This window comes from Rhipicephalus microplus, chromosome X (genome assembly GCF_043290135.1).
Source record: "Rhipicephalus microplus isolate Deutch F79 chromosome X, USDA_Rmic, whole genome shotgun sequence".
Classification (NCBI taxonomy): domain Eukaryota; kingdom Metazoa; phylum Arthropoda; class Arachnida; order Ixodida; family Ixodidae; genus Rhipicephalus; species Rhipicephalus microplus.
This window is the reverse complement of record NC_134710.1, coordinates 179600663-179616022: the sequence shown is the minus strand read 5'-3', so window position 1 is coordinate 179616022 and position 15360 is coordinate 179600663. Positions and strand designations below refer to the sequence as shown.

The window sequence follows — 15360 nt, the reverse complement described above, 5'->3', positions numbered from 1 at the left end:
AGTTACACAAAACCTACAAAGCAGCTGAAGGTGGCAATTCTTTGTGTAACCTGAGCTGCGTGCCACACAAGGTCACTTGCTTAGACAGCACAAAATTTGCCTTTTCCAACTATTCGAACTGTAGACCGAAGGCATTGAGAGCACCCAAAAGTTTTATTAAAACGGTCTTAAACCATTCTTCGTGCTTGGTATGTCACAGCTTTGCCACAAAGGCAAAGCAATGAATGCGATAGCAACAACTTAGAACGTTATGCGCAAAATGGAACACAGATCGAAATGTGCCCCGTGTTTCTCATGCACAAATGACGCACGAAATGTGCTCACAGGTACAGATTCACGAGAATAAGCGTCTCAGTTGTTACTTCGCTCTGTCTTCAATAACTACAGTGACCTTTGTGCGCCCGATAACTACAACAGAATCGTTCCAGGTAAAGCCTGAGGCCAGCCAAGGCGTACGATCCTCGAGAAGGCCAAGCCATACGATCCGTGAGAAAGTGTCGCTCCCCTTCTCTAAGCGGTGCAAAGTACACGTGGGAAATTACAGTGCGTGCCGCCGCGCAATGTGACGACGCACACTCACTACGCCATCTTGCTGGAAATGCTGAAAACACAATTTCCCCCAAGATGCCCATCAGTAAGTGGTAGATATAAATAGCGTGTCGTTTGAACATTGAAGGACATGCTCCTCGGTGGCGCAGTGGTTAACACCTCGCATTCACGATTCAGAGGACCCAGGTTTGATTCCGCACACCGGAGTCTTTTTTCTGGGATTTTTTTCTTTGTTCCGTTTCCATATATATAGATACGCATACATATACACGGATTGACCCCGATGCTGGAAGCAAAATCCAGACGAGAGTGTTCATATAATTGCTATTGCAATAAAACGCCTCCTACAAATATAACGTTTAAATGATTTTTTACACAGATGTAGTAGGAGTGACTACATAGTGTATGTCATAATTCCCTTCCTTAAAAAAAAAAAAGCGGAGACCTAGTAAGGCACCACCTTAGCAGGTGCACTGAACTCGGTGTTATGTCACCTGGCTTCATTGTTATGTTGTTTTCTTTCTGCATGACTCTACTCTGCTGACATGCACTGTTGGAAACCATAAATTGGGTGTCTAAATTGCGCTGCGACAAAATCAAAGTTTTCGGTCCCATGCTTCTCATTGTGCTACTTAATACTGGCATGATCTCTCTGCACTGTTTCGCTCCTACTTTCTGCAGCTAGATTCTCTTTGGTATGCATGGGCTCTAAGATGCATGTACACTTATGAGTACGCATAGCAAGATGCACACACCATGCTCCATTTGGCTCGGTCATTATGTACTCTCTGTACACCTTGTTTGAGTCATATGCGTGCATCAGCAGCAGGCAGAGCAGAACACTGATGTCCTACAAGCATTAGAACTAAGTGTTGCACGTAAGCTTTTTAAAGTTTCAAGCCACTCATGACATTCAAACATAATAGAAAAAAAAGAGGTTGAAAAGCCATAATGTTGAAAAGGCAGGGTGGCCACAGTTTTGCGCTAACATGCGAGGGTGTACTGAGTTCAGCTGACATTCAGGAAGTGCATCAACCATGTCTAAACTTGAAAACAAAGCTTTCGTTTACTTCAAACTTTCTGTTTAAGCACAACTATTACACACAATGAGTATAGGAACTAGGTATGGTCGAGAAAACTTATGTATTGATAAATCATTAATTGATATATTCTTTAATTGGTTAATTGCTTTTTGTGTGATATTTTAATGACTAATCAACATTTCATAAGTGTGCTTTAAAAAGGGTATTGCATAGCTTTAGAAGCATTGCTTGTGTAAGAATTGAAGCTTGAACGAGTTGGTATGCCTTCACCTTTGTTGATACAGCGTACACGTCAAAGACTGTCTGCTCTAGCACACCTGCCAGCGCCTGTCCTGTGTTTCTTATTCTTTGTCATTTCCTCGTGTGAGCTGTATCAACAAAGATGAACACATTGTTTGTTTGATCTCGACTGAACTTTTTCTATCAGACGCACTACAGATAACACGTGCACATTTGCTCCTTCATAAAAATTCGTACTTTCACTAAGTGGATACACAGCGTCATCTATGGGTGATGTCACAGAATGAAGGGTCTGTGGCCATCGTTCATGGACGATCAGCCAGCAGGTCGTATTTTCTCGAAGCCTGCCTACTCGATCACACCAAAATCGGAGGAGTTTTCAGTGACCACATTGGTTGAAATTATTGTTGTTATGTGATTTGCATGCACAGATACATACGGACAGAGAGAAAATACGTACACGGAATTTTTTTTATTTTGCTAATGTACCGGGGTGGTAGTGAACTTCAGTGTTTTGGAGCAGGTTTGAAGCACCAAAACGTGTGTTTTGGAGCAATGAGAGTTAGTTTTGAAGCAGCTTTCTAAAGTCGACCATCATCATCAATCACAATTATTTCTGGTAAAAAATTCAAATGCTTTTCACTAAACATACAATAGTAATGAGCTTACAAGGCTTACGACCTGCACGTGTGTTGTGTGTGTGTGATACAAAACATGGCCATTTCATACTCAGCCTGAAACAAAAGAAAAATATATTCTGGGCGGTAAAAACATGAAAATACTTCTTTACGCAAACGTATACTACAAAGAGTCTCGCTAGCCTCTGCAGCGTTGCACCTGATGTGTGAAACAGAGTACATAGGTAATCACGGCGCACTTCGCTTGGCAGAAGTTTGTTATCCTAATGCTAATTAAATACACTATTCTGCTCATCTGTACTCGGTCTGAAGCGAAGTGGGGACGATCAATTCACACAGTCAATCCGTGCGCACACTACAGCGAGTTGCTCGTCCGCCATAATGTTTCCAGCATGAGTGCCGCGCTGCACGCAACTAACCAGAAGATGATCCAAGTCCACGCGATTGGTCCATATTTCAATATAACTGTCAGTTGTCGTTTAGTATTATATCGGGGTAGAGAAGTGCACATATGTATCGGGGAAAGCCGATGGTGACCGTTTTGTTGCTATTTAAGTCGCTGTGTATCCCGGACCCCGTAATAGTTTAAAATGCTTCTTGGCGTCGCCACTGTGCGTGGTAAAACAGTCGTGTGAGAGTGCCAGCCCCGTATGATTTTTCTCGCACTCTGGCAAAAAGGAAGAAAACTGATTGATTGATATGTGGGGTTCAAAGTCCCAAAACCAACAAAAAAAAAAAAAAAGAAAGAAACATCTTTCTCAGTGATGCCACCGAGGTCTTCCGATTTGGAGCACTTTGGAGCAGCAAAATTGTTCATTTGGAGCACTTTGCAGCAGTAAAATTTTCCATTTTGGAGCAATCTGGAGCAGCTAACATCCTGGAAGAGCAGCAAGTTGAATTTACATTCAAGGACATGAAAAATTATATTTAGGTTCTTTTGAAAAGCTAGAAATATTTAGATTCATTGCAAATTTTATGGAGACAATCATCTTAGCAGAACTACCTGCTTCAGTTGATGATGCAAAATAATGGCATCATGCTGTTGAGCATTCTGGAAAAACTTGTTCCGTGATTATTTTCACAGCAAATAAACAGTGATTGAATAAAATTTCGCTTCATGAAATAACAATATAAATAAACCCATGTGACTATCAGTAGATATGATAGACAAACGCTGTGACACACAACTTAAAAGACTCACACAGTCCCAAGTGCATTTCCCTAAGATGACTTCAAGAATAAAAAAAAAGGGTTCTTTTTCTACACAAGTGATTAGACTGCTGGGCGTAATATGATGTCATTCAGCTAGTCTCAGAAAGCCAACCTCCTCCGGAACTCATCTCTGTGCTGAAACTACACGATTAAACAAACTTTATTTTCTTTTTGCAGCAATGTTTCACGTGGCTAGGGCGTTCTGTCTATACTCCCTACTATGTCCTGTAGAAAGCAGTGCATAAAAAAAAATCTCACAGGGTACCTTATGCATAAGCCTAAGACAACTCATTTTGTTTTTAATTGGACAGCAATTATATGGACATTCTCGACTGGTTTTTGCCGTTGCCAGGGGAGTACTCAAAAATTTTTAAAAATTGGGGGGGGGGGGGGGGATGAACATAGATCTGAAGTGAGGGCAGCAAACGGTCATTTTGCGCTATATGTGCCATGGCGAAAAACAATTCGGAGATGGGGGCGGGGGCACATTCCTGATGTGCCCCCCCCCCTCCCCGGCTATGCCACTGGCCGTCATGTTTTGTGTAATGTCCCAATCGATAACATCCCACGGCGCATCGTATTTTGCACACGGGTAAAAGTGGCACCAGCGGCTAAAGCAGAGATAAGAAGAACCGACCTATCTAACATCGCCCCGCGTGTCAGGCCTCCCATCGATAATTACTGAGAGAGGAACGTGCCGCCTGTGTCCAAGGAACAGGAAGGAGCTAGAAAAGTGAGCGGGAGGGAAAGGCATAGTTATGATCTTTGACTTTAAGAATGTGATTGCTGGCACACGCGCTATTTACGGCTGGTATACCCTTTTACGTTGTACTCTCAACATGAACAGACTGTACGAAAAGTGCTGCGCTTTCTAGAGCGACACTGAGCCTTCATCGCAAGGCAGCCACAACATCGCCGCGCCATTTCGGAGGTCCATTCATACGTGCCGTTCATGCTGCATGGATAGAATCACACTGGCCGATGCTGTACGGATAGAATCACAATGGCCTAGAACAGCAGATTGCGTGCTTGTCGACACTGTTGTTGGCTGCGGCTTCTATCTCACGTTAGCTACAAGCTACCGTTGATGCTTACAGTATAGCACAAGGGTCTAACACACAGTTTGGTAGTATTACCATGTCTGGTAGCAGTACGGCATCTCTCTTTACATATTTTATAAGAAAATGCCAGCTGGAGCGGCCGGCTGGGCGCTCTAGACAAATCTGATTCCATCTGTATGTGCATCGGTGTGCATGAGATGTTTCGGCAGTCTCTAGTCACCCAAGTCGATATCAAACACCGCGCGTGCAGCAAGTTTTTGCGAATGCGTGGACCTTGAAAATTGCAACCCTGCGCTAGCGCTTCTCACGGATGACGTCAAGCTTTATTATTTGATATAATTTATTGGTATTGTATTTATTGCTAAGAGCATAAGTGAAACTAACAAATTGTATCTTTTAGATCCGATATTTCCGATATCGCATAACTCAAAAGAACACTGGCTAAAAGGACAATGATCACTCTAGTTGCCGAAGCTTTCGTATTGTCAGTTATATAAACGCAAAGCAGAGATTAGTAGCACAGAAAGTTCACGAGCAGTCCCATTATGCCTCGAGATAGCACACACCAGCTACTTCAAGCGACGCACCACCCCTCCCTTCAAAACGAAACAATAAATCCTATACCGTGATGTACAATTTTTTTTTTTTTTAACCGTCAGCTATTGGCCCTGGAAAGCGAGAGGCTGACGTGTAACAAGGCGTAGCCGCTTCACAGGCCTTCCGACACCATAGCCGCCAGCGATGGCCTTACTATAGCTGCGCATATTAAAACTGAATTGCCGCTGCTCCGACCGGAGGCATGCTTTTATAAATGAGATGGTAGTTAAAAAGAAAGCGCGTGAGAGTTTTCAATTCGGGCCTTAGCAACCTCGAGTTCAAAAGGTCAGGGTCCTTTAGGGGAGGCATGCTTTTATAAATGAGATGATATTTAAAAAGAAAGCACGTGAGAGTTTTCAATTCGGGCCTTAGCAACCTCGAGTTCAAAAGGTCAGGGTACTTTAGGAGTTTTTACCACCACAGCGATTACCGCAACAGCGATAATAAACGCAGATGTACGTGCTGGTGGAAGGAATTAGGAAACAGCTCTTCTGTATGATGATCCATGAATAAAGTGTAATAGAGGAAAAGGGTCAACATGTTCCCACCATTTACGTGTTCTTATGCGGACACGAAGCACTGAATATTAGATCGCGATGCCCAGACATAGACATGACAGACATTATAGTGGCACATGTGCAATTATTTGCCTATTACATGCCGTGCAACTCTTCAAATGAGCTATCAGCAGCATTCCTAGAACGGACGACGTCCGCCAATGAATCACCGCCACAGTTTCACGCTACGGATTGGACTAGACATTATGAGTCGCTGCAGAGTGCGCGTTTCGTCGTTAAGCGGACTTGCACAACAGAGTTGCGTCGGCACCAAACATCGTGGATTTTAGGACGCACGTGCAACTGCTGTTTATTCAGCGTAATAAAATAGGTAAGTGGTTGTGACTTTGGTGGCCCCGAAAACAAGGTGCACATGTCTTGACGCGCCGGCATGGCTATTGCCGGTGATAGACCATCCCAAATCCAACTTTGGCGCAGTTTGGCGCAATTTCCATTGATATTATCAGGATGGTGCAGTAAATCTGATTTGGCGCAGTTGGCGCAAGAGTGGGATCACTGCTTTCTGGTTAGTACTTAAGGCAACATCGGCTGTGGTACTCAGGAGATGCACGTCAGGAGATGCACATTTGCATTTGTAAACGTGCACCGCCGTTTAATGAATGATCGTGCCGCGTTTCCTGCTAGTATAAGTCATCAAGGTTTCCCTTTATTAATAGATAGTTACTAGATAGTTACTAGATAGTTACTCATGTTGGTGCCACCACTTTTACGGGGAAACAACGGCAATAACAGCAATGAGAGCCCCACAAGTGAACCAAATTACAATGTGATCGAACTCCACTGAATATGGAGGCGACCACATCCTTGGTGTAGCCAATGCTCAGTGTTTCTCAGTCAACGATAATAATCGGCTAGATTTGTAGGCGCACACTTCCAATCGACACTCCTCCCGGAAATTGTCATTTATGCGCAGCCTGGCGCAGCAGGGTAGATTGGCGCAGCACTTTCTCCCCTCCATATTTATATACACACATACATATGTACACACGAGCATACATTAAGTATGATTAAACCCCCTCCCCCCATTCTTCGGGCCAGCAGCTGAGTGCTGTACCCACTGATCCATTATGGCGGACCTGAGAGTTAAGTAAAATATCTAAAAAGATTCCATAGACACATCCAGTGAAAAACATTTGTATACCAAAGGCAAGGAGAGCTTAGTTTGCGCGATGAATAAGATGAAACAGTGCAGAGCCAAAAACGAACGCAAACGAAATACGCAACTAGATGATGCGCTTGCATGGCTGAAATGTACAAAAAACAACAAACGTCAATGTTGAACGTTTATGCATTGCCTTGCTACTTTCATTCGATGAAGTAAATGCCCGCGCATTCTCCTGCCCACGCTAGAAGCCATGGGGAGGGCTTGGAGGTAGACGCCACAGAAGACTAAGACCAGAGCGAGTTCATTTCTGCCTCTATAAGGTAGGACCAGAGACGGCGTTGGGCTCATTCTACTAGCGAACGAATATGCCCTGCAATGAAAAAGATTAGGTGTGCTCGACTTCTGCATCTCAGCATTGCTCACCTCGCACTCATGTGCGCCGGACAAGTAGTGGTGTTGGGGGTAAGGGCGGTGCTTGGTGTTATCAATAAACCAAAAATTGTCAATTGGTTAATTTGATTAATTAAAACGCAATAATTAAGTATGGCTAATAAATTAATTGTGCATATATAATAAATAATCAATCATAAATTTTCACATCTATAATAGGAACAAGCACATTTCAGATGAATGGCACCCTTGGTTGTCAGTTTTTGTGGACTAGCAGGAATCTTCAAAATGCAGCAGCTGCCAGCAGCATCAAAAAGTGAGGATGAGACTGTTTGTAGAGAGAGCACTTGAAAAAATAGCAACTCCGTGCTCTGCTGTGGACTCTACACACTGGGCATGACCATAAAACTTTTTTAGCTGTGTGTAGCAGCGTTCGCTATACAGAGAATGTATTTTTTCACTAAGCCCAAGGATGGCTCAGGACCCCTACAGTACCCCTAGAGTAGGGTGCATTAAAGTATGAGAACAATTTATTTTTTACACTAAGGACACAGACTAGACAAAAGCTCATAAAGCATTTTTAACCTGGTGTAAATTTAGAAGTTACTTGTGAGCCGGCAAATTGCAAGGTAAGCTTGTTACTTGAAGTGTAGCATTACAAAATCATTGCTACAAAAGGAAGGATGCAATAAATTGCATTAATTAAATTAAAATTAACACTTTTAAATTATCACTTACTTGTTAAAAGCTTTCATGAAAAGCATTTGTACAATTCCTCCGTAGTTCTTTGTTATGCATATTTTAATGAACTTTTAACACACTCACAAGCTATTTGTGAGTAATATGACTAACACAACTGGCTAAATTACATGAAGCTTTGGAAATTTACTGTACGGACTCGTGTAACATAGCCGAACTGACTTCAATAATATCCCATGTGTAATACGCATCTTATAATTACAAAATATAATTACTTCAATCAAGTTTCATGACGGAAAAAGCGGTGGAAGAAAGGCAGAGCTGTTCTCAGGGTGGCCAGTGCTCCTACCCTCCACCCTCCTCCAATCAATGGCAGATTGTATTGTTTCTACACTTTAAACAAATCGAGTATTAGGGGAGTGTTTCTGCTACACAACAATAATGCTCATCCACTTGGAGTACTTTCCTTGTGTTATCACCACAGTTCCGGTAGTTCGCAGTCGCCAACGACGCACCTTATCAGCGTGACACAGCATTCCCAACAGAAAAGTGGCCATCGCCAGGTTTTCAAGAAAGAAAACGGGAGCAAGTCAGATGACGATTATTGTTGTGTAGCAATACTACTCTCCAAATACTCCATTGTTTCTTAAAGTATCACTTCTCTAAAGCTGAAAGTGTTTATGACTGTACTATGCCCGCAGTTAAACAAGCAGAATAAGCAGGCCCAACACATCCTCGATGCTTTAGGAATAAGGCTATATGATTTCTGCACTTGGATTTTCATTGCTTCCGATAACATAAAAAGCCAAAATTAGACTGGCTTTTGAGAAAAACTATATGTACTCCCAAAATACCTGAGCAGAAAACAAATTTTTGTTCTATCTTATGAAAGAATGTTACCACGACGACAGCTGCAAAAAGTAGTCATGGGAGGCACAAGATGTGCAAGTTGCATGAAGGCATCAGTGGGCTCAAGAGGAGGCATTACTGAAAAAACACTGCAGTTTTGTTCAATATGCCATACTGATAGCAATGTATTAGACAGCTACATGTACAGTCAAACCCACACATATATTAAACTTGAAATAAAAAATGGGGGGGGGGGGATCAGTGAGATATATGATACAGTAATTCTATATAATCCTTTGAGAAAATTTACCATATTGTTGGTGTGAATTTCAGTGAGCAAGTCAGCTTCAAGACACTGCATCACGATAATGCAAGAAAGGCAGCATCTTGATGCCAGATGAAGATTTTTTTTTTTCAGTTTTTAAATTTCCATTATTTGTAGTTGAGGGTGCGAGTTTTATACAGCAGTTTATGTGCAAGGATGTAAGGCATATCATTTTAAACAGTGCCCCACAATCTTGTGAGCAGCTAACATACTTGTCGGGTGCCAAAGGACCCTAGTCCGCCTTGGCCTTGTCATCAGCCCCGTTTTCAATACCCTATTTAGAATGCTTCTGGGGAAGCAGCATACAGCAGTGACATCAAACTTTTTTCTCCACATTCAATCAAGTTGATTATTGCCAGCTTTACAGAGCACAACAGGTTATGCTGTTGCACAGCAACCATCGTGGAACTTCACTTCAATTTAGTCAGGTTCGACTGCAGTGAGGTTCATAGCTGAAGTAAAGATTCATTTATTAAATAAATTTACAAATGTGCTATTACACGCACATTAGGCAAACTAACACATTTTATACAATTACTGCAAACACTTTCAGTGAAAGCATTATAAATAGTAAAGGCAGGAGCAATCAAATAAGTACTTCAAATTGACTTTGTGTCCACGACAAATAACTTGCAGTAAAAGGCCTGTTGGGTTACTATGCACTGAGCTGCACAGTAAGCTAACGCATTAATAACAACGTAAAAAGCGCAATGATATGGGACAACAGATAAGGAGATGAACTGATGCACTGTTGAAAATAGAAGATGAAGACGGTCTCACACTGCATGCCTACAATCCACATTAGGAGAGTGGCTTAAAGATGAAAACGAAGGCAGCCATGCTGTTGGTCTTTATAGGCACAATGGGCACCAGTGTTTCTTTTCCCTTCTGTGGCCCTGTTTCATTGCACTATTTAGGATTATACTTAATGTCAAAAACTGACTCGACAACCTGCGACTGTTTTAAAGCTAGCACATCAGCAAGTATGCTAGTTAGGAGGGATGTGCTCCCCCTTCTCTCGTGCCCATAGCGTGCATACAGGAAGAAAGCATGCATCAAGCCAAGCCATAATCCTTCTAGTCTCACACTCACGCTTTCCCTCGCACCCACAGACTAGCTCATAAGGTTCTCATTGCACTTGGATTTCATACGAAAAATCATGGAAACAGTGTAATTAATTTGTGTTTGGAGGGTTAGAAGGAAGACAGCCGCTCAAAGCCAGAAATTTGGAGGAGGCTGGAAAACTGGTTTTATGCTATGAATGAATAGTGGTGCAGAGTCGGATATGGCATCTCCTGTTTTTCAAAATCTATTAATGTTATTTCACATTATTTTCTCTCTCCATGGAGATACCAGATTTAATTATAACTAATAATGCAACCTGGTAGCATTATAAAAGCACTTTTTTCACTGCAGAATACGTACAAAAGTTGACAGTGCAGTGGCTGTTCATATTTACATTCGATATACTATCTGTTAAATCTGGTACCAAAAATGGATTTAACTGTAGCCACAAAACAAAATTAGAGACTCAAAGTACACATTATTGAATTTTAGTATTTTACTTTTTTATAGATCATAGTTTAACTTTTTTGGCATTAAAAGTCTCAGCTTCATGTGAAGACAGCATGACCACATCTTATCAGTGTTAAACTACAGCTACACTTATATCTTGGTCTGCTTTTCCCTTATCACTGTATTCATCCTATATCAGTCGAGTCGATTTGGTAGCTCCATCTTGTGAAAACAAACACATTCATTTTCCTGAATAAACTTTCACTTACAGCTGAACGATAAGGACATATTATAATGCTGCGTGCAAGGAAATGCTCTTTGTAAGTCCACTGACCTTGCAAACATCGCTTTACTTATGCACTTTATTTTTTTTTACCAGAAACAGATTTGATTAGAAAATGACCTGTAAGACATTGCATCACTTCAGCTGGATTATCTGAAGATGTGGACATTAAGACATTACTTACCCAATAATAGTGTAATATTAACTAGGAAACAAAGTTTCATAAATAACTTCTTAATTATGCATTTCAGGACACATGTCACAACCAATACTCATCTATTTTGTGAGTATTACAACTTGGATACTGGCATAAATTACACATATCAAGCTTTCAATATCCATTGTATGGACTCGTATAACGGCATTGCACTAAACACTAGTCTAGTAAGTAACATGTTCAAGCTTAGTGGCAAATTGTAGGGATTTACTGATACTCCAGTTAAAAATTATTAGTACTATAAAATCACATGCTGATAGTAAATGTGAAGTGAATCATCAGTGTACTTCTTGTTCTCCACTGTAGGCACAGTGTTTGCAAGGAATTATGGCATGCCTTTACAAACTTTACACATACAAGAGCGATGTGTTTTGAAATAGGAAAAGAGTGCAAAAGGACAGCTCATAGAATGAAGTGCACACCACAAGTACTGCATGTATGCTTCTTAGTTCTGTTACTTCTGTTATTTACCTTGTAAACTAGCTTTTAGCGCTGCTTTCCCATTCACAAGCATGTGTAACCAACGAAACCAATATACCATAGTTCTCAAAAACAGCATCATTCAAATACATTCTTGTCAAGTATAACAGTAAGCAAACAATCTATTTTCATTGCATATGATTTCAGTACAATATATACATTTGTGAATAAGTCACTCTGTAGTTTCACTTATAATGCCATGCCTTTTCACAAACAAAAGCTAAAACACAGGTCCTGCTTGCACAACATCCAGCCACCACTCATTCTCACTGAGGTGATGATTAAGCAAACAATCTATTTTCATCGCATATGATTTCAGTACAATATATACATTTGTGAATAAGTCACTCTGTAGTTTCACTTATAATGCCATGCCTTTTCACAAACAAAAGCTAAAACACAGGTCCTGCTTGCACAACATCCAGCCACCACTCATTCTCACTGAGGTGATGAAACTTATATAAAGGAAAGCACATAATTAAACTGTATACTAGCAATAAAATTGGCAACTTACTTTTCTCAATCCTCTATCATCTATAATTGAAAACTTTACCATTTTAAGTTTTCCAATTATTATTATTATTATTATTATTATTATTATTATTATTATTATTATTATTATTATTATTATTATTATTATAGGGCTTTCTGACAGCACCTATGACCCACCCGAGCTACTTCAGCGCCATGAAAAGATGCACATTATTATACATTACTTCAAGCATGTCCAATAGACAAAAAAGAACCATAATTCAGGCAAAATCATTCACTCTAAGCAGCTAAAAAGCAGCAAATAAAAAGCAATAGCCAACAAAGCCAAGTAGTACCTTCACCCAGTCCTGCGACCGTCATGGCTGCTTCCCCTCGGGTTGGAGATGGTGCATCCAGGTCATCCTGGCTGAGTGCCCGCCCCAACTTCAGCAACACTTTTTCCTTGGACTCAGGGTCACGAGGTGATAGAGGTGGGCCTCCAGTTGTCATCATAGATCTATATTCTGGAATGATCGCAGCCTCAGGAACTAAGCCAGCAGGAGGATATGGAGCCACCCCTGATGACTGCTCAGGGAAAAGTTGTGCCAAAAGCTCTGCTTCTTCGGGTGTAACTTCTCTTTTGGCTCCATAGCCTCCTTCTGCAGTAAGAACATCCTTGAGCCGATCGTCCACTTTAGGCTTTCCTATGTCACCAAACATCTTGTCAAGAACATCAGCTGAGAGTTCTGGCTTCGATGAACTTGATGTTGTGGCTGACGTCACAACTGATGTAGTACATAGAATCGTTTCAGGTCCAGAAATCTCTCTTCTAAGAATGGCTGTCTTTGCCTCCGTAGGCTTTCCAGCTGCACTTTCTACAAAGTGCATGGAGCCTGAAGTGCTTGAGGGCAGGCGCTCTGTGGCAGTAGTTTCTTTCCCTGGTGAAGAACTAGAGCGCTTTGTAATTGACACAACTTCAACAGAACCATCTGAAAGTTTTTTTACTTCTCGTTTTGTCAAAGCTGATGGATCGTCACTGGATAAGCCTCTTGCAAATTCACCCATCTTTGCAAATAAGCTGCTTGCTGTACTTCCAAGTTCTTCTGCCCCTTGCTCAATGTGCTCCGTGACTTGCTGAATACCATCAGATGTTGTCGTCACTAGTCGCCTAATAATGGTTGGTTTACCATCAACAACAGTAGTTTCAATCCTTCGAGAAACAGTTGCATCTGACCCATCTCCAGGAAAGTCAGAGACCAAGGGTGCATCCCCAACTTCCCTTCTGATGACCTGCACCACTTCAACATGGCCTTCTGGAGTCTCTTTCACTTCACGCTTGACTACAGCTGATGGATCTTTGGCTAGCTCTGCTTCCCATGGAATGGCTGGATCCACCATTCTTCTACTTGATTCACTGGAATGCTTGTCTTCAGGAAGTTTACCAACAACATGCTTTGTAACTCTGACGACTTCAACAACTCCACCAGGTACTTCTTTTATCTCTCGTGTCATATGAGCTGGTGAAAATCCTTCTATGTTACTAGCCACAGTTTTGGGTGATGCTGGCTGTAATAGTTTTGTGCCATCTTGCTCCAGACGCTTGCCTTCAGGCGCTTTGGCAACATCATGTTTTGTAACTTCAATTACTTCAACAATGCCACCTGGTGTTTCCTTCAACTCTCGTTTTGGTGTTGACGGTGACTCCTCATCCGAACTCTTTGACTTTGAGCCACGTGGAAATATCTTCTTGGGAATCTTCGATACTTTTGACAGGAGACCAGGGCTTGATGGCTTTGAAACTTCGTGAGTGGTCACTTCGATGACTTCAACAACCCCACCAGGGGTTTCCTTTGTTTCCCGTCTTTCCATAGTGGGCCGCTCGATTCCTGGCAGCACAATGTCAGCACCTTGAGTAGACCCATCAGGAACGTGCTCCCCAACTGCAATAAATATTTCCGGTTCTTCAACCCGCTCCCCTGCAGCCTGACTTATGCTTTTTGACAATGCTGTTGGTTCATTTGTGTTTCCACTTTGTGGCGGTGCTCGCATAGGGAGTTTTGACTTTGTCTGAAGGAAGGCATTATCATGTGGTCTCCCAACACCATCTGCAGTGACCTGAAAAATGTCTAAATGACATTCAGGTGTTGCTGTGACCTTCCTTCTTGCACCCTCTGTTTGTGATTCAATATGCAGCCTTTGCTCATGATGATCATGATACAGGGTCTTTAGTGCAGCATCTTCTTTGCTCAAGTTTTTTGGCACCTTCTGTATTTCATGCTTTTTCACATGCATAATATCAGTTAATGCTGCTAGTTCCCCCTCAAGAACACCAGCTCTGCCATCAAAAGGAAACAATTCTGAAATTTTCTCGCCACCAAGGCAAACCACGCCCTCTGGAATTTTGATAACACTGTGGGCCGTAACCTCCACAACTTTCAGAAAGTCATCAGGAGTCTTAAATTCATATTCTTTGAGTCCCAGTAGTGATTTGACACTCTGTTTACATTCCTTAGTATCTTGAACCCCCTCTGGCTCCTTATCAAAAGACTCTTTTTGCACTATTGGGAGCTTTAGTCCTCCTGTACATATGCTAGTTGTATTGGATGGCATAAAATGTGCATCAGAGAGATTTCGTTTATCATGACATGATTTTCTAGAAAAAGTATTAATTTTATCAAAAGATGCAAAATTAAGAGATGTTATGACTTCTTTAGAATCATTTTCTTCTACAGTGCACTTTTCAGATATTTTTTGACAGTCAATTCCCTCTTCCCTCAACCCAAGTTGTTCATGCAAGTTACTGCTACGGGAAGGCACCAAAAAATTAACCTTACTAGCCCCACTAGACTTTTTAGGTTCCTGTATGCCGGTGGTTCCAGGAAGTTTATTACCATTGCCAGCCGAAGCAGGTAATGGCTCTCCAATTGAAATGCTACTATTTGAACCACAAGAAAACATTTTTTTTTGCATCTCAGTTTTTTTAGGCATGAAGCCTTCATCATGCTGTTTGCTATGTTTTACACTTATTTCGGCTACAATGTTAGTGTACTCTGAGAAATCCACCTTACCAGGTATTACACCAGAGTGAGCTCCAGATTTTGCGTGACT

At 41.5% G+C, this 15360-nt stretch overlaps 1 protein-coding gene across 27 annotated transcripts in view; it reads right to left on the bottom strand.

The window, feature by feature from the left end:
- The window catches only part of LOC119176963 (uncharacterized), a 351479-nt gene that overhangs the window by 76909 nt on the left and 259210 nt on the right, over window positions 1-15360 (bottom strand). For all 27 annotated transcript variants that reach the window (XM_075878307.1, XM_075878295.1, XM_075878310.1 and 24 more), the window contains one exon: window positions 12609-14192. In XM_075878307.1, coding sequence (XP_075734422.1) covers window positions 12609-14192 — 1584 coding nt within the window. The remainder of the gene's footprint in view (window positions 1-12608; window positions 14193-15360) is intronic.